The sequence below is a fragment of the Neovison vison genome, chromosome 5 (assembly GCF_020171115.1).
Source record: "Neovison vison isolate M4711 chromosome 5, ASM_NN_V1, whole genome shotgun sequence".
In the NCBI taxonomy this organism is placed as follows: domain Eukaryota; kingdom Metazoa; phylum Chordata; class Mammalia; order Carnivora; family Mustelidae; genus Neogale; species Neogale vison.
In genome coordinates, this window is record NC_058095.1 from 3,466,773 (window position 1) to 3,485,959 (window position 19,187).

The window sequence follows — 19,187 nt, forward strand, 5'->3', positions numbered from 1 at the left end:
CATGGGCAGGCTTGCTGCAGAGCCCCAGCTTGGAACCCATTGAGTCTGGCTTCCTGCTGTGGTCACACTCCCTTGTCCCTTCTCCACTATCCTCCCCTTTAGAGAAGGAATCCCTTGGTTCTCTCTCATGAGAACCCCCGCCCCCACGCCCCTCCCCACAACACACCCTCCAGCCTCCAGGATGTGCATGGGCTTGGCCAGCGGTGGCTTCCTTGGCTTGACAGATCGCTGTCTGGGCAAGCGGCCACCTCTTGAACAGCCCTTGGCTGGCCTTCGTAGCGCAGCTAAAGTCGCTGACCACCCGTGTCTGGGGCAGGGAATCTTGTTCTCTACCCTGGAGATCCTGAGAACACCGCTCGACCTGGTCCGCCTCTGGCTGCATGAAGCTGAGAGAGTGTACGGAGACAAAATGGTTGACGAGAAAGACCAGGAAACACTGCGCAGGGTCACCATCGCATCCACCAAGAAGTTCTTTGATGTGAGTCAAGCCACCAAGTCCCTCTGATGAGCCCAGAGAGGCTCCCAGAGGACAGAGGACCTGGGGTCAACGATAAGGCCAGGCCTCTTGGAAGGGCTCCCACGTGAGGATGGGAAGGTCCACACTGGGTCCCAAGAAATGACTGTCACGTGAGTGTAGGTCTGAGGGAGCAAGGACTGACTCCTCAGGAGGTGAGGATGTGATGGCCTCCATCTGTCCATCTGGGGTAGAGAAAGGGCTGGGTGGGTCCGTGTGCTCTGCGGGTGTGTCCCGGGCTCTCTTGGCAGATTCCTATCTTCCTCCTGATGCGATGGGCACAGGACCATCCCACCTGGGACTGCTGGTAGCAGAGCCCGACCTCCAGTGGCTTGGGGCCATGAAGACTTGCCCCAGCATCCTGGGCCCAAAGTGCGCCGGGGCTGCCACTAAGAAGCTGCGTGCCCGTGGCGGCCAGCAACAGGTGCGCCTCCCGCTTATCTCTAGGATCTTGGCGACGAGCTCCTTTTTGCCAAACCAAATCTCTTCTGCCACTTTTCTCACGGGATCGGTGAGCCCAAATACCTCCCGGTAACCAACGTGGCTCATCTGAACAAGCTCCTGGTAGAGGTCCTGGACAGTTACAACGAAGTCAACGCAGCCATGAACTTGGTGAGCAGTGCTGAGCGGACAGCCCCGGCGACGGGCCGGGCGGGACCCGGGTCTCCCGTCCTGTCTCATTAGGCGCACCTTCCTGGCGCTCTGGGGCTGCGTGACTCGCCGCCAGCCTGGCCCGGGCTGGGAGGAGGGTCTGTGCCGCAGGAGGGCAGCCAAGGCTTCTCTCTGGCCCCCGCAGGTGCTGTTCGAAGACGCAGTGGCTCACATCTGCCGGATCAGCCGGATCCTGGAGCTGCCCCGCGGGAACGCCCTGCTGGTGGGCGTGGGCGGCAGCGGCAAGCAGAGCCTCTCGCGCCTGGCCGCCTACATCAGCGCGCTGGAGGTCTTCCAGATCACGCTCAAGAAGGGCTACGGGATCCCAGACCTCAAGGTGAGCCGCGGCTTTCGACAAGCTGTCCCTGGCTGGGGGGCGGGGAGGGGCGCAGAAATCTCACCACTCCTGCATCCCGCGCACAGAAAGTGCACATCACCGCGGGGTCCTCGTACAAAAGAAGGGCCAGGACACACGTTGGCCGGTGCCCACGCCCAGGTGGCAAAGGTGAGGGCACGCGTGGCGTCCGTTCCTGCTGGGTGCAAGTCTGCAGAGGCAGCCCAGACGAAAGCGAAGGCCCCGGTTCCTGCCCCCGGTCCCGGGGCGGTTCCGTGCCATGCCCCGTTGGCCAGATTAAGTAATTCAGGGCTGTTACTGCATCTCTAACGACAAACTTGGATTCGGGAAGGCTGCTTTTTGAATTAATTAAATAAACATTAGCGTAAACAGGTCTCCCGTCCCCAAGGTATGCTGCCAAAGCTTTTTATTGATTTTCTTTCCCGAAAATTTGCTCTGTCAGGGAACTGTGTGCTCGTCAAACATGATTAGCCCAGAACAAATCACCGTAGCTTTTCAGATTGGAACGGGGATTGATTCGACCACATTCCACGGGCCCGTCTCTCTGCATCAGGGCCCGGGCCACTGCTGCGGGCCAGGACGGTGCCAGAGTCGGCGGGACCGTCCCCATCGTGGGCGGGCAGGTTCGGCGGGGGGATCTGGAGCCCCACCAGAGCACAGCGTCCCGGGTCCTCTGCAGAGGAGGTGGTCTGCTGGCGGAGGTCCCGGGAAGGACAGGGGGGATGACAGCCTGCCGGCAACCCCGGTGGGCTGGGCCGGGGACCACAGCCTCCAGACTGGCATCTGTCTCCGGGTGTCATCGTGCCCAGAGGATTCTGCTCTTCCTAACACAGGACTAGCCAATGCGTTTTTTAAGTCCCTGCCTTAAGGGAAAGGTCTCGCTACGTGGGGGTTCTCCTGGCCGGGATCGGCCCGCTTGGCCGACCAGCATCATTCTCGCTGGTATCCCGAGGGCACTCAAGGCCAACCAGGATCCTTACACCTGGGCTGTGTCGTCTCACGGGGTTTTCTCGGCTGGGAAGTTTCTCGTCTACTAACCAGATGGTGTTGGGCTACTGTTACCACTGCGTCCGGCCCTATGCTCTGTCCCTGCGCAGATGCTGTTCCCGGCTCGTCACTCTAGGGCCGGTGGTGAGCATTGTTGAGTCTGAGCGGTATTATTCTGCTCATAGAATAGCCACGCCGAGGCCTGACCTCAGTACCCCACGGAGCCGTTTTGTGCTAACGGTTCCCTGTCCTTGATGGAGCAGCGGGTGTGGGCTCAGAAGGAAGGAGGCAGGCAGGGTGGGCCGGCGGGCCTTGCATGGCGCTGTCAGGGGCGTGACCTTGGTATCCAGTCCACCGCACACACCGTGGGCGCCCGCTGGAGGTTAGGGATGCAGCAGGAAGGGGTCAGGAACCGCCCTCGAGGGACCCTGCGAGCGGCGGGGAACATCGGGGACTTGGTCCCCAGGAAACGAGGGGCCGTCACGTGGTTGAGCAGAGAGGACCAGGACCTGGGAGATCCCAGAACCAAGTGGAGGGCGGTTTGAGGACCAGTAGGGAGAAGTGGAAAAACCCAGTGAGCCCATGAAGGCTGGGACGGGAGAGTATAGTGAGGGCTGGGAGAGGCTGGAGTCTAGGGGTGGCCTGAGGGCTCTGCCTGCGCAGGAGGGAGTGGGAGGCAGGCTTGGCTGGGGGCCCTGCACCCTGCACTTGCCCCCTTCTAATAAGCAGCTCTGGGGACCTCCTGGCCAGAAACAGGAGCTCGTGCCCCACCCCATCACTGCCAACCCCAGACTCGCCCAGATGCCGGTGACCCCTGACCTCTTCCTTCTCAAGCAGGTGCTGTGGGGAGTGGGGAAGGGACCCGGCCGCTGCAGCCGAGCTGACGGTGACCGGCAGGGTGGCGTCCCCTCCAGCCCCGCCCGGCAGGAAACGAGGATGGGACAGGACCGCGCTGGGAGCCGAGGGCCGCCGGGTCACAAGCGCCAGGAGGAATGAGGGTCACGAACGCGGCTCCGCATACGGGGGTGTCTAAGGAGTCGGGGGGAAAGGAAGGACATGTTGTGGGGTTGGGAGGCGCTGGGAGGGGGTAGGTAGAGACACCGGACGGCCCACAGCCTAGGAAGGTGGGACTACGGGGCTGGGCAAGGGGAAAACAAACATGGCCCACGGGGCTTACGGAAAACCAGACTTCCCGGAGAGCACGTCGTCAGGCCCCGCACAGGTTCTGCGTGCAAACCTGAGAGCGGCGCGTGTGCGCGGGTGCGTCCTGCGTGCGCGGGTGTGTCCTGGAGAACAGCCACTCTCCGAGCCGCTGTGTGCGTGCTTCTCTTCTTCCCTTCCTGCTGCTCTCCTTCATGTACCCCGTATCCTCCCGCACGACCGCGCAACCGTCCATGAGCTGCTGCTTTCAATCCTACTAGGGACAGGACAGGCCTCTCGTAGGGACTGCTCGGAGCAGAGACCTCCTTTAGGGTCTCCGAGGTTTTGTGTGTCTTTCCTTCTTTCTTGGTGGTGAAACGGACCTGACGCACGACTTACCGCTGTGACCGTGTCCTGTTTGGGTCCAGGTCGACCTGAGCGGGCAGTACGTGAAGGCGGCGGTGAAGAACGTCCCCTCCGTGTTCCTGATGACAGACTCACAGGTGGCCGAGGAGCAGTTCCTGGTGCTGATCAATGACCTGCTGGCCTCGGGGGAGATCCCGGGGCTGTTCGCGGAGGACGAGGTGGAGAACATCATCTCCTCCATGCGGCCGCAGGTGAAGGCCCTCGGCATGACCGACACGCGGGAGACGTGCTGGAAATTCTTCATCGAGAAAGTGCGCAAGCAGCTTAAGGTAGGAGTCCCCGTCCTCACGGCGTCCGGGGACCGTCCCCGGGCCCAGTGTGGGGCTCGCGTCCGTCCTCCGGGCCGTGGGCTGTCAGAAGTGTTTGTACACGCACGCCCCGCACACAGGAGGTTGAGTAGATGAGCAGGCCCACCTTCTCAGGGGAACTGGGTCCACCTACCCCTTCAGGCACCCCACCGGTACCCCCATCAGACTGAGGGCACTCTGGGTCCTTTTCTCCCTTCTCATCAGGGTCCGGTAGGCGCAGCTGCCCCCGACCGATGGTGCTGCCCCTGGGAGGGTCCACCCCCCATAGCTCTTCTAGAACCTGCTGGCTACCATCACCCCGGCTCGATGCAAACAAAGCAGGTTTCCTCTCCAGCTCCCCTGTCTGGGTTACACAGTCCTGCTGGTGGCTACGGTTCAGGGGCTGAAGGAGACCCTGATGGGTACGCCCTGTGCCCGGCTCCTCCTCCGGGGCCTGGCCCTTCGTCCGTGGAAAGGCCGCCTCCAGCGAGCCGGCTTTGCCACCCGGGATAAAGGGGCTGCAGGACACGGAGGGGCCCGTGTGGCCGAGGCTATGACCTGGCCGGCACAAAGGGACGCCGGGGCCCCAGGGATGAGTCCCCATCTTGGGGGCCTGGAGGAGGCTCTGTGTCCCTGGGAACCGGCCCTGCTGAGGGGACGGTACCCCTCCCTGTCCTCGGGCCTCGTCTGCCCACTCCGTCCTTCCCCTGCCTCTCTCTCCGCCCGCTGCGGGGCCCGTGTCAGAAGGCTTGGCGCCCCCTGCACTCCCCCGTGCCTCGCGAGGGCCATGGAGTCAGTGGAACATTCACCGGTTGCCACGGAAACCCAGAGCCGGGGCGCACTCCCGAGGGAGCTCCGTGCCCAAGGGAGCCTGGCCCCCAGCACCACGGTCCTCGCGTCCTCAGGAGCAGCTCCTCTGTGTCCCGCCTCCAGGTGATCCTGTGTTTCTCCCCCGTGGGCTCCGTCCTGCGCGTGCGGGCAAGGAAATTCCCTGCCGTCGTCAACTGCACGGCCATCGACTGGTTCCACGAGTGGCCGGAAGACGCCCTGGTGTCCGTGAGCGCGCGCTTCCTCAAGGAAACCGAGGGCATTCAGGTGAGTCACTCTGCTGGCCTCCGTGCTCAGTGCTGGGGTTCCCCAGGGGAGAGGAGGGATGGGGACCGGAGGGTCTGCCGGACCCCACCCCCTCTGCCTCCAGGGCCCAGGGGAAGGTGAGCCGGACCAGTGCAAAACGTAGGAGGGGGAGGGGCAGCTGTGACCTCGGGAACCAAGACCAGTGATGCCTGAATGCAATACTGAAAAATCACAGCTAATGCTGAATAACACACAGTGAACAAAACTGTAAACAAAGACAAGCTGCTTGGTGTGGCCAGGCGGGTGCCCCGCCCCCGCGGCCACTGCCCAGCCCCATCCCAGCCGTGTCAGGAAGGCCGACACCGTGTCCCAACAGACGGAGCACGGCAGGCTTCAAACACAGCCCCTGACTAGGGCTGCTGGGAGCACCAACATCCTCCTGCCGCGGGCTCCAACCCGGCTCCGCTCGGGCACCCCCATCCCCTGCGTCCTGCCCCCGTTACAGGGGGGACAAGGATGATGGGTACCAGGGATTTCTTCCGTCGGAAGGTGGTGCCCCCGTTCGCTGCTGGAGCTCTTCGCCGGCCTGCAGATGGTCGGTAAACTCTGAGCCAGCCCAAGGGACGGACGAGCAGTCCCGCGATACCTCAGACTTGGTTATCGCGTTTTACTGACTGTGAACACGTATCGGTTATGAAGTAGGATAAAATAAACCCGAAATGAATGTTTCCCCCTAGTTGTAGAGGAGGGTAAAACCCCATGCTTGCCATGGCTGGAGTGCCCACGTTCGGGATGGGCCGTTCCTGGGAACACTGCCATTCCCACGTTTCACCGGGGGCGGGGCGTGGGCACGGACGTGGGTGTCCAGCTCCCAAGACAGCGGCCTTCTAAGATCAGGGCATGGCCTCACCGCTGGCACCAGGCAGGGCCACAGGGTCGATGCCCAAGAAGAGGCAGGCGCTGGAAGAACACGTCCCCAACGCAACTCCAGTTACGGTTGGTGTCACTTGGACAGTTCCTGGGACACAGCCCGCAGGCAGGTGGGGCAGCCCAGATGACCCCGCGCATAAACGCTTGCTGGGGGCTGGGTGGCTCGAATGTGCTGTCTGGCCCTGCGCTTCCCCAGGGTCGCAAGCGGGTGAGTCAGGGAGAGACGATCACAGGAATAACGCCGTGTCTTGTCCCTGGCGCTTAGCCAGGCACGGGCTGGAGCACGGTCACCAGCGCCCCGGGCTGCCTCTGCGGGCACTGCTGTCTTGGTTTAGCGAGGTCCCGGCGAGGGAGGGAAACCCCGCCTTACTGAATCGCGGTGCCCAGCAGCCTCCTCCCCCACACCCCCCCTACCAGCAGGAGTGGGGTCGCTCCCACCAGGCAACAGGGAACGAACGGCCCGTCTCTCCTTTGCAGCCAGAAGTCAAGGCCTCCATCAGCCTCTTCATGGCCTACGTGCACACGACGGTCAACGAGATGTCCAAGGCGTACCTGGCCACGGAGAGGCGCTACAACTACACCACACCCAAAACCTTCCTGGAGCAGATCAAACTGTACCAGAACCTGCTGGCCAAGAAGAGAACGGAGCTGGTGGCCAGGATCGAGAGGCTGGAGAACGGCCTGATGAAGCTGCAGAGCACCGCGTCCCAGGTAGGGACAGCAGGGGCACCGCCGGCAGGTCCCAGAACCTCCCCCCAAGGGAGAGAAACCGGACTCCCGCCTTGGAGAAAGTGCCATTCCCAAACCACAGAGAACACGTGGGCTTCACTATAGAAAACGGGTTCACCGCGCTTTGGCAATGCTGACGTCATCGTGCTGGGTATTTTTACGTAGGGGCCCAAGTCCAGGGGGATCTGTGTATCGGGTCAAGAGTGTCCGTGACCACGCACTCACTCCCAGACGCCTTGCACGCTGTGGTGCCCTGGTGGAAAGGCTTTTGCCACCCAGTTTCTTCCTGGCTTTAGGAGCTCTCCCTCGTGCAGCCCCGGCCCCATCACCATCCCTGCCCACTGTTGGTGTCCCCAAGGGAGCCTGCAAAACAGCCCCCCCACCCCATGCCCCTGCCCAGGTGTGACCCCACATAGCTGGGCCTGCCCCGGCTCTGCCCCCAGAGAGACTGAGCCCATGAACCACAGCCAGGCCAGCGTGCCCCTGCCGCAGGCAGCGTGGCAAGGGTCAAGGCCACCCCTGGGGGCGTGCAGTGGGGAGGACGGTAGGGGGTGTCCCAGGAAGACGGAGCTTGGAGGGGCCCAGCAGGAGCACTCCTGCCCAGATAGCTCTCGCGGAAAGGACCAGGGAGAAGCCCAGCCAAGCAGGCTGCTGCTTGCCCCCAGATGAACCTTCCAGACACAGTCCTGTTATGGCGACTGAGGGGCGTCCTTGCGGGAAAAACCATCAAGAATGGGGCGGCATAGCCCACGCTGTCCCTCCTTACCTGCACTCCCTCCGACCTGGCATGGCCATGCAAGCTTTCGGTGCCGCCCCATCGGCCTGTGCGTGGCTGCCGGGGCCCACGCCCGCCGTCTCTTGGTGTCCCTCCCCCAGGTGGATGATTTAAAAGCCACGCTGGCGATCCAGGAGGCCGAACTCAAGCAGAAGAACGAGAACGCCGACAAGCTGATCCACGTGGTGGGCGTGGAAACCGAGAAAGTGAGCAAAGAGAAAGCCATCGCCGACGAGGAGGAGGCCAAGGTGGAGGTCATCAACAAGGTGCGCCCACAAGCCCGGCCGCCAGCGCAGCGGCACGGCTCTGCCGGCCCGGCCTCCCCCACTGGGCGCCCGGCACCGCCTCCGGGCCCAGGGCGGTCGGCAGCCGGCCAGCAGCAGGCAGAGGCGGGATCTGAGCCGGGACCCACGTCCACGCCCAGACTGTGACCTCTGCGGCCTCTGAGGCCGCACGCAGCTGTTCACATCTGGGTGCCCGTCTCTCTCCAACCCCTGCTTCCAGAAGTGCCTCCCCTCGGGGGCTAGGGGGGACTCCAGGGAAGAAGCTGGCCTGAGTCCCACACCTTCTGGGCCCGTTCCTGCAGTCGTGCCCCAAACTGTCCTTAGAGTCGGGGGCTGGACGGACCATTCACACGGTGCTTTGCAGAGACCCTGTCCCTTCTGTCCTCCCTCCTCCGAGCCCAGCAAGGCCGCCATCACTGAAGCTCTTCTTCCTGACAGAACCAACGGCTCTGTGCATGGGGCTCAGAGGCTCAGAGGGTCCTTTGGGACCCAAGGAGGGCACACACAAAGATGCCCTCACTTCCTACCAGGGAGAGGGAGCTCTACCTCCGAAATGGTCCATTTTCGGACAGATTGCACAATGAAGGCCTCAGAGCCGATGGCCCGGGGCCCACGTGGCCCCGGGTCTTCCCTCCAATCCCAGAAGCTGGGGCCCGTAAGCACCAGTTCCCGTTCCAGAATCCCAAGGCTGCGGCCCCGGCACAGCTTCTTCCAGCCTGAGTGCAGGGGGCAGGGAGCAGGAAGGCAGGGGGCAGGCCCCGTGCAGGCAGGAAGGGGAGCACAGAGCCCAGCCCTGCTCCGTCACGGGGGTCACGCCTCCATGCCCGGGCTTCTGGGGGGGGGGCAGGGGGAGGCCACCCTCCTCTCTCCCACCGATGCTCCATCGCCGCCGCCGAGGGTTCCAGTACACGCACACGCACACGTGCACACACACTTGCCCACCCCGCGCTGATCTTTCCCGCATGGCTTCCTTCCAGAACGTCACAGAGAAACAAAAGGCTTGTGAAACAGACCTGGCCAAGGCGGAGCCAGCCCTGCTGGCCGCGCAGGAAGCTCTCGACACTCTGAATAAGGTGAGGACCAGAAAAGAAAGAAATGGGACGGGCCCACGACGGGGGGGTGGCGGGGGGCGAGGGAGAACACTGTGGAGTCTGGGCACGTGGCTGTAGCTTCCCGCAGTCACCAGGGGGCCCGGGGCCCAGCATGCAGGGCTACATCCCCTCTCAGCGGCCGCCTGTTGTTTCCAGAACAACCTGACAGAGCTGAAGTCCTTCGGGTCCCCGCCGGACGCCGTGGTCAACGTCACAGCCGCCGTCATGATCCTGACGGCGCCCGGGGGCAAGATCCCCAAGGACAAGAGCTGGAAAGCCGCGAAAATCATGATGGGCAAAGTGGACACCTTCCTGGACTCCCTGAAGAAGTTCGACAAAGAGCACATCCCCGAGGCCTGCCTGAAGGCATTTAAGTGAGTCTGGGCCAGGCCGCAGCGCTGGCTTCAGCTGGCTGCTGGCTCTGCCAGGAGCGCGGGGCATCCAGGTTCTGCGCGGTCCCCACCCACACCAGCCGGCGGCCTGTTCCCAAGGGCAGCCGGTGCTCACCGGCGCAGGCAGGGGAGCAAGGTGGGACCCCAGAGATGGCAGGTGGCGGCAGCCTGGGGAGCTCTGGCTGCCCCAGAGTCCGGGTGTCCAGGTGAAGCGTGGCCCCAGTTCCCCGGGCACCTCTTTGCCCCCCGCATCCCCCACCCGAAGGATCAGGGCAGGCAGCCCCTTCCCCGTAGGGCACAGGGGAGCATCCAGCAACCCCACACGCAGCCATTAGGACGCCAGGAGGTGCGGGCCCACGGGCGCACAGGACAGGCCACCAGGGCCCCCCGAGGGAAGGGCAGTTGTGCACAGGGGCTCACATGACGCACACACACGCCGGCACTCACACAGTGCTGTGGACACACACGCATGCACACACACGGGCCGTGAGCGCCTGCTGGCCCAGGCTCCGTCGGGCGTGGTTTCTTCCTTCCGTTGCTGTCACCGTGAGCGCACCATGTCCGGAGGGACTCGGGCAGCCGGTGGGCGGGGCTGCTGCGGGTGGACATGGGACAAGACTAGACAAAGGTCCCGAGGCCTCCCGCCGAGGGGCCTCCTGGCTGGGTGGGTCTCTACACAGCTGAAACGGCACCGCGTGTACACCGTGACTGTCGGGCCAGCGTCTGGCTCACCTGGGGGACGAGAACAATGTTGCCTGCACGGTGGACCCTGCCGGCTCCTGGACAGCCACCCCCACGGGTCTGACACGTGTTGAAAGAGGCAAACCCGTTCTGACATCCACCTAAAGCAAGTGTGACGCAAAGCAGAGGGAGGAGGTGATGGGCCGCGCTCCCGACCCGACCTCAGAGCCCTGCAAGTCCCTGTCTCGTTACAAGAATCACTCATTACAAGTTCTTTCTGCAGACAGCACGGTTTGCTGGGCTTCACGACACTGCTGTCATTTTTTAAAATACTGGTTTCCAGAGGATCGAAAGCACGTCTCTAGGCTTATTTCCTCGGCACACCGGGGCCGTGGCACCCGGGGGAGCAGAGGCAGCACCATGGTGGGGGCAGGGATCTCTGGGGCACGGACCCCGGGTGCAGGCCAGCCTCTCCAGCTGGATCATGCTGGGAGACACGCTCGGCTTCTCTGGGTCTGTCACGCCAGAGTGACCTGGGGCGGCGAGGCGTGCCGCGGCGGAGTGGGCTCCAGGGCTCCCGTTTGGGAAGCTCTGGGGACAGCACCTGACCCGCGGCCCCGCACAGGAGAACTACCACGTCCTGTCCATGGGACTCGGGGCAAGTTGCCGAGCCCCTCCGAACCCTGGGTTCCTTGCTTATGGGTGGAATTTCTGGAGAATGGAAACCGGGCCAGCTAGAGAAACCTCCGGAACAGAGAGGACAAGGAAAGCAGATTTCTCTCCTTGGGCCTCATCCCTCTGTACCTCAAATTCTGCTTCTGGGACCAGATCTGTGCTTCATTCTTTTCTCCATCTTGAAGACAGCACCCCCCCCAAAAAAAAAAAATCCGATTCGCGGTGCTGCCCTGGGAACTCCCGGTGACCAGCAGTCAGCACCGTGGACCAGCGCCCGCCGTTCCCTCCGCAGGCCCTACCAAGGCAACCCGACCTTCGACCCCGAGTTCATCCGCTCCAAGTCCACAGCGGCCGCGGGGCTGTGCTCCTGGTGCATCAACATCGTCCGCTTCTATGAGGTGTACTGCGACGTGGCCCCCAAGCGGCAGGCCCTGGAGGAGGCCAACGCGGAACTGGCCGAGGCGCAGGAGAAGCTCTCGCGCATCAAGAACAAGATCGCGGTGAGTGTCCACCCGCCCGCACGGGGACGGCCGGCGCCGCGGGCTACTGGGCAGCCGTGGGCCCTGCTGCGCTTGCTCCCACGGGAGCTGGGACGCCCCATGCTGCCCCACGCCTGGGCCTCTCCGTGTTTTCCCAGGAACTCAACGCCAACCTGAGCAACCTCACGTCGGCCTTTGAGAAGGCCACAGCGGAGAAGATCAAGTGCCAGCAGGAGGCCGACGCCACCAACAGGGTGATCTCGCTGGCCAACAGGTAGCTCACTCCGTCCCGCGGCACCCTCCTGTCTCCTGGGTCCCTTGGAAGGGTCGGGCCTGCAGAACAGCCTCTGGAGGAGGAGGAATGGCCCCGGGGCAGGGGGACAGCAGCACCCCTGCCTGCACAAAGTCCTAAGGACAGACCCGCTATCGGCCAGGGTCTCCGCCTCTGGGAGCAGGAAGCCCCCCGTGGTGGGCTCTGTGCATCCCAGACTCCTGGCTGCACAGAACCCCCCAACCCAGACCTGCCCAGACCTGCCTGGGAGGCAGCGTCCACAGGGGCCCGCTCGGGCAGATTCCCCTTGGGCCCGCGTTCACCACGCCGTGCTGGTGGTGCGGCCTCTCGGGCCTCTGCTCTCGTGGCCCTCGTGTCCGCCGACGCCCGCGGACTCCGGAGCAGTGCTGGCCCCGCGGGAATGCAGCTCGAGCCGCCCCCATCGGTCTGCATCTTCCCGTTGCTCCCGTAGCACCGCCCAAAGAGGAAACCGGTCCGGATGATGTATCTTGCTAAACCCCACGCGCGACCCTTTCAACGTGTGATCACTAGAACCACCGCTGGGGGGGGCTCGTGCGCGTGTCCCCTCTGAGTCCTGCAAATCCCGGTGCCCGTGTCGGGCCACACCTCCCAGGCCTCGGGTGTGGACCAGCCTCGTGTGGACAGCACAGCAGGCTTCACAGCTTCTTTTCATGTGTTTGAAAGTGGCACAGAGCCGCGGGGGGAGGCGGTCACGGGGTGGCAGGTCTTCTGGTCAAACGTTCTCCCACCCGATGGGCCGGCAACTGCCGACGGGTTGTCGTCCGTGCACACGGGGACCCTGGGAGGTCGCCAGGCCGCAGGAGAACGGCCTCCAGCAGGGTGCGGACGTCATCCTGGGTTTGAGGGACTTGACCGTAGCCAAGAAAAGCAGAGCAGTCTTTGGTCTTTGGGAAGCAAGGGCTCCTTGGGTGACGCCAAGGACAGACCTCCGTGGGCCCAATCAGGCAACCTGCGTTTTCTACAAACGTCGCAGACATGATGTCACGTCTGGGGCCAGCGGCCAGTTTTCAGGCTGGTGGCCCAACCCACATGAAGCCCACGCTGCAGCCCCCACTCCACATGGGGCCAGGGCCCCTCTGGATGCCACGCTGTCCCGTGTGCACTGTGGCCAGACTCCACCTCCACCGAGACCTCCCACTAGCTGAAGCCTGAGCTCAGTGCCATCCGGGCAGCAGCTATAGTGCTCGGGAAAAACGTTCAGATAAGATCAGCACAGAGGTGACACCAGCGCAGGGGGCCGGGGCAGGGGAGCTCAGGTCCCAGGTGCCCCCAGAAAGCACTTGCTCTGCTTCCCCAAAGCAGTGATTCCCAAAATCTCCCCCAGAGCATTTCCACTGTTGAGGCACGGAGCGAAGGCAGGACATGCAATGGCAGATGCCCTGCACTGAGGGGTGGAGGTCGGTGGCTGTGCCCCCCGCGTTCCTGTGACCCCCCCACCGACCACGTGCTCACATTTAGGCTGGTAGGCGGGTTAGCGTCGGAGAACGTGCGCTGGGCCGAATCGGTGAAGAACTTCAAAAGCCAGGGGGTCACCCTGTGCGGGGACGTGCTGCTGATTTCTGCCTTCGTCTCCTACGTGGGCTACTTCACCAAGAAATACCGAAACGAGCTGATGGAGAAGTTCTGGGTCCCTTATATACATCAGCTAAAGGTAAGCGGTTCGGTTACATTCATCAGTCGGGAATTCTGGGGAGGTCCCTGGGCGGGGAGGGGGTCCCCCAGACGGACGCTCTGGTCACTGCGGGTTTAAGCTGTGACCCAGCTTGGCTGAGGCGGACGCCCTTCCTGGCGGGTCCCAAGGAGCTCCGTCAGGGCAGTGGGAGAGCCGGTGTTCCCACAGCTTCCTGTCTCTCTGGGGACCAGTGGGTCTAACTCACCACGGTCCCGCCGTGTCGCCTGGAGAGCCGTTTCCTGTGGAGACGTAAGCGAGGCCACATCAGCCACCCGGCCTGAGACCGAGCGCTTCCGCCGGGCAGGTCCCCATCCCCATCACGGAAGGTCTGGACCCCCTGAGCCTGCTGACGGATGACGCAGACGTGGCCACTTGGAACAACCAGGGCCTCCCCAGCGACCGCATGTCCACGGAGAATGCCACGATTCTGTGCAACACGGAGCGCTGGCCCCTCGTCGTGGACGCGCAGCTGCAGGGCGTCAAGTGGATCAGGAACAAGTACGGCGGCGAGCTGAGGGCCATCCGCCTGGGCCAGAAGAGGTGCGGGCCGGCGGCCGGCGCAGGCGGGCTGGGGGCTCTGGGCCTGCACACACCGGAGGGGTTGGTTGGCGGGGGGTCGCTACCCACAGATCCTGGCCCGTGCGCAGGTTCTCCACTATCTGGTCGTGGGGAACAGAGCCAGCAGGAAAGAAGGAGCCTTGGGCTCCTCTCTGCCCCTCCCCCACCACCTGCTGCCGCTCCGGGAAGGGGACGGGGGACGCTCACCCAGGCTCGAGGCCCACCTGGCCACCTGCCGGCCACAAGGCTTCAGGCAGGCTGTTTTCTCATTTCTCGTCTCCAGTGGGACGCATTTCCTCATCACAGGTGGTCACTAAGGTCACACCATGTGCCTTTCTGGCGGATGGGGGACCTGGGACCAGACACAGGTGTGAAAACAGCTGGGGCTTCGCTCCCGCGGGCCTCCAGGGGAGAGCGGCTGGCCCCTCGGCCACTTGCCTTCCAGTGTCTTCTCGCTCCAAGGGCTGCCTCCTGGGGCGCCCGGCGGGGCCGTCTCTGGGCCCATGTCCTCACCCAGTCCCACGTCTGCCCACAGCTACCTGGACATCATCGAGCAGGCCATTTCTGAAGGGGACATCTTGCTCATCGAGAACATTGGGGAAACCGTGGACCCTGTGTTGGACCCGCTGCTCGGCAGGAACACCATTAAAAAGGGAAAGTGAGTTTCCGGTTCCACCTTCACAGTTCAGCCTGCGTGAACCACGTGACCACGCTCCGTGGCGGCTGTGGCCTCTGCGCAGGGAGGAGGTTCGGGGAACTGCCCCGCCGTCCTGGTAGGCAGCAGGGTCTATGACAAAACACTGGTCCCCAGAGAGACAGGAAGCTGCGGGACCGCATCCCGGTCAGGAACGGCGATGCCAGCATCTCCTCGCGAGAGCCTGTGACGGCCGTCCTTGATGGTCATGCTTCTCCTTCCTGAGATCTTGTTTATTTGTTTGAGAGAGAGAAAGAGATACTGACACAGAGAGACAAAGAGACACAGAGAGAGAGAGAGCACGCACCAGCAGGGAGGAAAGGGAGAAGCAGGCTCCCCACTGAACGGGGAGCCCAAAGCGGGACCCGATCACAAGACCCCAGGATCATGGCCTGAGCCGAAGGCGCCATCCAGGTGCCCCACTGGTCAAGCTGTTCTTCTTTTTCACGCGTTTTACAAACCCTGCGCCTGTAGTACTATGTTTTTTTTATTCAGGTGAAATCTTCCTTCCATAAAAATTAGCCGTTTCACAGTGACCGGCACAGTGGCCCTTGGGGTCCTCGCAGGGCTGTGCAGGTCCCGCCCCACGTGGGAGCCCCCTGGTCCCCACGCACCCGCTCCCCGCGCCCTCCCCGAGCTGCGGGACCCTGGCGCCCACCCACGTGCTCTCACCTCCGCAGACCTCCCTGCTCTGGACGCGTCCTAGAAGGGAGTCACGTGGTCTGTGCCCTCTCCTGTCTGGCCGCCTTCCCCGGGCGCCGCGGGCTCCGGGCTCACCTGTGCGGCCCGTGGCGGGACCGCGCTGCTCTTACAGCGGAGTCCGCCGGGTGGGTGTGCCTCGTCCCGCTTCTCCGTCCACTGCTAGATGCGTTCAGCCTGCATTACTTTTCTAATATAAAGAAAAATTCAATCAACTTTTTAAAAAAGGGAAACATCAGAGCAGGTCTGAGCCACCGGTAAAAACAGGGCTTTGTGGGACGCCTGGACGGCTCAGCGGGTTAAGCAGCTGCCTTCAGCTCAGGTCATGATCCCAGCGTCCTGGGATCGAGTCCCACATCGGGCTCCTTGCTCAGCAGGAAGCCTGCTTCTCCCTCTGCCTCTGCCTGCCATTCTGTCTGCCTGTGCTCGCTCTCTCTCTCTCTCTCTCTCTGACAAATAAATAAATAAAATCTTAAAAAAAAAAAACAAAAAAAAACCAGGGCTTTGTGCTGAAGCCCAGAGCAGAGGTAGCCGATAAATGTGCTCATGTCCCAGCCTCTGAGAAGAGGCTGAGTGGGGATCCCCAAGGGGGGACATCACAGAGGCCCCCACAATGGGCTTGACCAGAAAGAGCAGGAGCAGAGAGAAGGGTCCCCCCCAGTGGACCGGCAGACCCAGCTTCCGGCCCTGGCTACTTTCCGACTCCCCCGGGGAGCTTCCAGAGTGGGGTCCGGGCGGCGTGTTTCCGCACCGGCTCCCGGGGGAGTTGCGATGGGCCGCGGGCGCGGAGAGCACCCCCGGGAAGATCCGGACGAACCCGCCAGAGACCGAGCACGTGCAGCCGCTGGAGGGTCCTGGCCACAGGCTAGAGGAAGACTAGAGCAAGAAGGGACCAGAGGAGTGTTCGTGCTGGCGCGAGGCTGGGGGCACCAGGAGGCTGCTGCTGCTGCTGCTGCTGCTGCTGCCGGCGCCCCCTGACCCTTCCCTCCCCCAACGGCCAGGTTCATCAAGATCGGCGACAAGGAGGTGGAGTACCACCCCAAGTTCCGTCTCATCCTGCACACCAAGTACTTCAACCCCCACTACAAGCCCGAGATGCAAGCCCAGTGCACCCTGATCAACTTCCTGGTCACCAGGGACGGGCTCGAGGACCAGCTCTTGGCCGCGGTGGTGGCCAAAGAGCGCCCGGATCTAGAGCTGCTGAAGGTACGGGCGGGGCCTGACGTCACTCGGCACAGGGCACAGGGCGGGCCACCGGGGTCACCGCGAGGTTCCCCTGACCGGGCAGCGGCCACCCCGATGCGGCTCCCTGAACGTGCTCCAGCCCATCCCACCGCGGGACGGAAGGAGCCGCTCTTCCCCCGCGACCTCCCAGACCTAACTCCAAACCCAGCAGCCGCTTCTCAGACAGAAGAGGCGCCTCTGCGGAGCCCGGACGGCCGTGCCCCGAAGAGCCGTCCCGCGGGCATGGTCTCAGCTGTGGGACCCTGCGGCCGCCGGCGCACACGGACTCGGACCGTCCCTGCGCCCCGGCCACGTGGCTGCCGGTGGCCGGCTCCCACCTGTCGGCCTCGCGGTGCTCCTCCCGTCTCGCGGCTGCCTCCGCTGAGCCGCGCTCCTGGCGCACTGTCCCTCCCGCAGGCGAACCTCACCAAGTCCCAGAACGAATTCAAGATTGTTCTGAAGGAGCTGGAGGACTCCCTGCTGGCCCGGCTGTCGGCCGCGTCGGGGAACTTCCTGGGGGACACAGCCTTGGTGGAGAACCTGGAGACCACCAAGCACACGGCCAATGAGATCGAGGAGAAGGTGAGAGGCCGCCTCCCGGGCCGGCCCTGTGCTCCCCCAGAACACACGGAGGGGCCGCCACCGCACGGCCGGTCGGGCCACTGGGAGGATAAGCCACGCGGCCACCCGTCCCCTCGACCCCGGGAGCCAGGGCCGGGAACAGGGGCTCAGGCCCCGCCCAGCACGAGTCCCTCACAGGGGGAGGCCACTGCACACGGGCGCTGTCCGCCCACTCGTCCCACTCAAGCCCCATTTGTTTTAAGGTGAAAGAGGCAAAAACCACAGAGGTTAAAATCAACGAGGCCAGAGAGAACTACCGGCCGGCCGCAGCGAGGGCGTCCCTGCTGTACTTCATCCTGAACGACCTCAACAAGATCAACCCCATCTATCAGTTCTCGCTCAAGGTGTGGCCGCGGCCGGGCTCCGGGGCCAGGGCCCTGGCGTCCACAGAGCCCCGGCGGGCAGCGTGGGGCGGCCTCGGGGTCCAGCTGCGCAAGCCTCCGTGCTCCCCTCCCCAGGCTTTCAACGTGGTGTTCGAGAAGGCCATCCAGAGGACGGCCCCTGCCGAGGAGGTCAGGCAGCGAGTGGTCAATCTGACGGACGAGATCACCTACTCCGTCTACATGTACACGGCCCGCGGGCTCTTCGAACGGGACAAGCTCATCTTCCTGGCCCAGGTGACCTTTCAGGTGCGTCTGGCCTCCCCGCTCCAAGGGGTTCTGCAGCCCGCGGCAGCGGCAGCGCCCAAGGGTTGGTCCCCAGGGCAGTGTTGGCTGCCCTTCCTGCCCCCGCTGCGGGATGTGCTTGGGACTCTGTCTTGTCGATATGAGGCATTGTTTTAAGGGGAGCCCCCCTGAGGGGGAGGTCTGTTAAGGAGAATTTTACGAGGAAACATCATTCTACCACATTCACATGCTGCCCGCGGAGCAGTGCGCGTCGGAGGTTACCCTCCGTGGATGCCAAATGCCGTTTCTTAAGGAAACAGAGACACAAAGGAATAAATATTCCTCCTGTTCATACGGAACTGCTGGGATGTTTCAGATTTTCGTTCCACCGAATCGATGAAACAGCCCGACGGTCATTTTGTTGACGGCATCTGGCAGGTACCGTGAGAAACACTAGTCTCCTGAGAGCTTCTAGAAGGCTGCTTTCCATCCGAACCCAAACTGTCCGTCGGGGTCCAGCTCGAGGAGGGTTTCTTTTATCTGCGAGTCCCTGAATGGCAACCCCTCCGTGAGGTTTCTCCCTGCTGAGTGGAGGGCATGAGGCTCTTTCCTTGGTGCTTTCCCTAATTTTCCAAAGAGATTTTTCTTTCCAAAAAAAAAAAAAAAAAAACAGACAGAGAGAGAGAGAGCACGCGCGTGCATCAGTCTGACGCAGGCGAAAGTCTTTGTTCTGCAGCATCCGCGGGAAGCTGCGCGGGGCCCTGTGTGTGCAGCGGCCCCGGGTCCCCTGCCGTCCATCTGGGACCTGAGACCCAGCCAACTGGAGGCCCCGAGAGCTGGTGGACATGGGCGACGAGGAGACCTAGAACATGACCCAGAAGACCCCCCCGAGAGTGTGTGCGCCCCCCAAACTGACCTGTGTAGGTTCCCTCCTAGCGGCTCTGCTCACACCCGCCACAGGGTGGACGGAGGCCCGGTCTCCATCAGAGGATGAGCGGAGAAGCCAGACGCGCCTTCTCCGCACCCCCGAGCTTGACTGACCCCCGCGACGGTGTGCACAAACCTCGGCAGAAGCCAGAGGGGAAGGCACGTTGGCAGGATCCCCGAGACACGGACTGTGCGGAACAGGCAGACCCAGGCAGACGGTGCCCAGAGCCGGGGCACCAGCGGCTGGTGGCGGGTCAGGGGGCACTGCTCAGGGGTTCCCCTCGGGAAGATGGAAAATCTCTGGTTCTAAGTAGCGGTGGTGACTGTACACACGAACTTACTAAAATGTCTTACTTCACTTGGGTTAAGATAGTAAACGTCACGTGTATTTTGCCATAATTTAA

General features: G+C 63.2%; 1 protein-coding gene across 1 annotated transcript in view; it reads left to right on the forward strand.

The window, feature by feature from the left end:
• Positions 1-19,187, forward strand: part of DNAH17 (dynein axonemal heavy chain 17) — a 90,140-nt gene that overhangs the window by 57,205 nt on the left and 13,748 nt on the right. The window contains exons 51-68 of the mRNA XM_044247322.1: positions 317-478; positions 962-1,126; positions 1,311-1,502; positions 4,076-4,342; positions 5,294-5,455; positions 6,842-7,075; positions 7,970-8,134; positions 9,130-9,225; positions 9,400-9,617; positions 11,284-11,491; positions 11,629-11,744; positions 13,242-13,434; positions 13,760-13,995; positions 14,549-14,671; positions 16,408-16,612; positions 17,048-17,212; positions 17,455-17,595; positions 17,710-17,880. Of these exons, the coding sequence (XP_044103257.1) occupies positions 317-478; positions 962-1,126; positions 1,311-1,502; positions 4,076-4,342; positions 5,294-5,455; positions 6,842-7,075; positions 7,970-8,134; positions 9,130-9,225; positions 9,400-9,617; positions 11,284-11,491; positions 11,629-11,744; positions 13,242-13,434; positions 13,760-13,995; positions 14,549-14,671; positions 16,408-16,612; positions 17,048-17,212; positions 17,455-17,595; positions 17,710-17,880 (3,219 nt within the window). The remainder of the gene's footprint in view (positions 1-316; positions 479-961; positions 1,127-1,310; positions 1,503-4,075; positions 4,343-5,293; positions 5,456-6,841; positions 7,076-7,969; positions 8,135-9,129; positions 9,226-9,399; positions 9,618-11,283; positions 11,492-11,628; positions 11,745-13,241; positions 13,435-13,759; positions 13,996-14,548; positions 14,672-16,407; positions 16,613-17,047; positions 17,213-17,454; positions 17,596-17,709; positions 17,881-19,187) is intronic.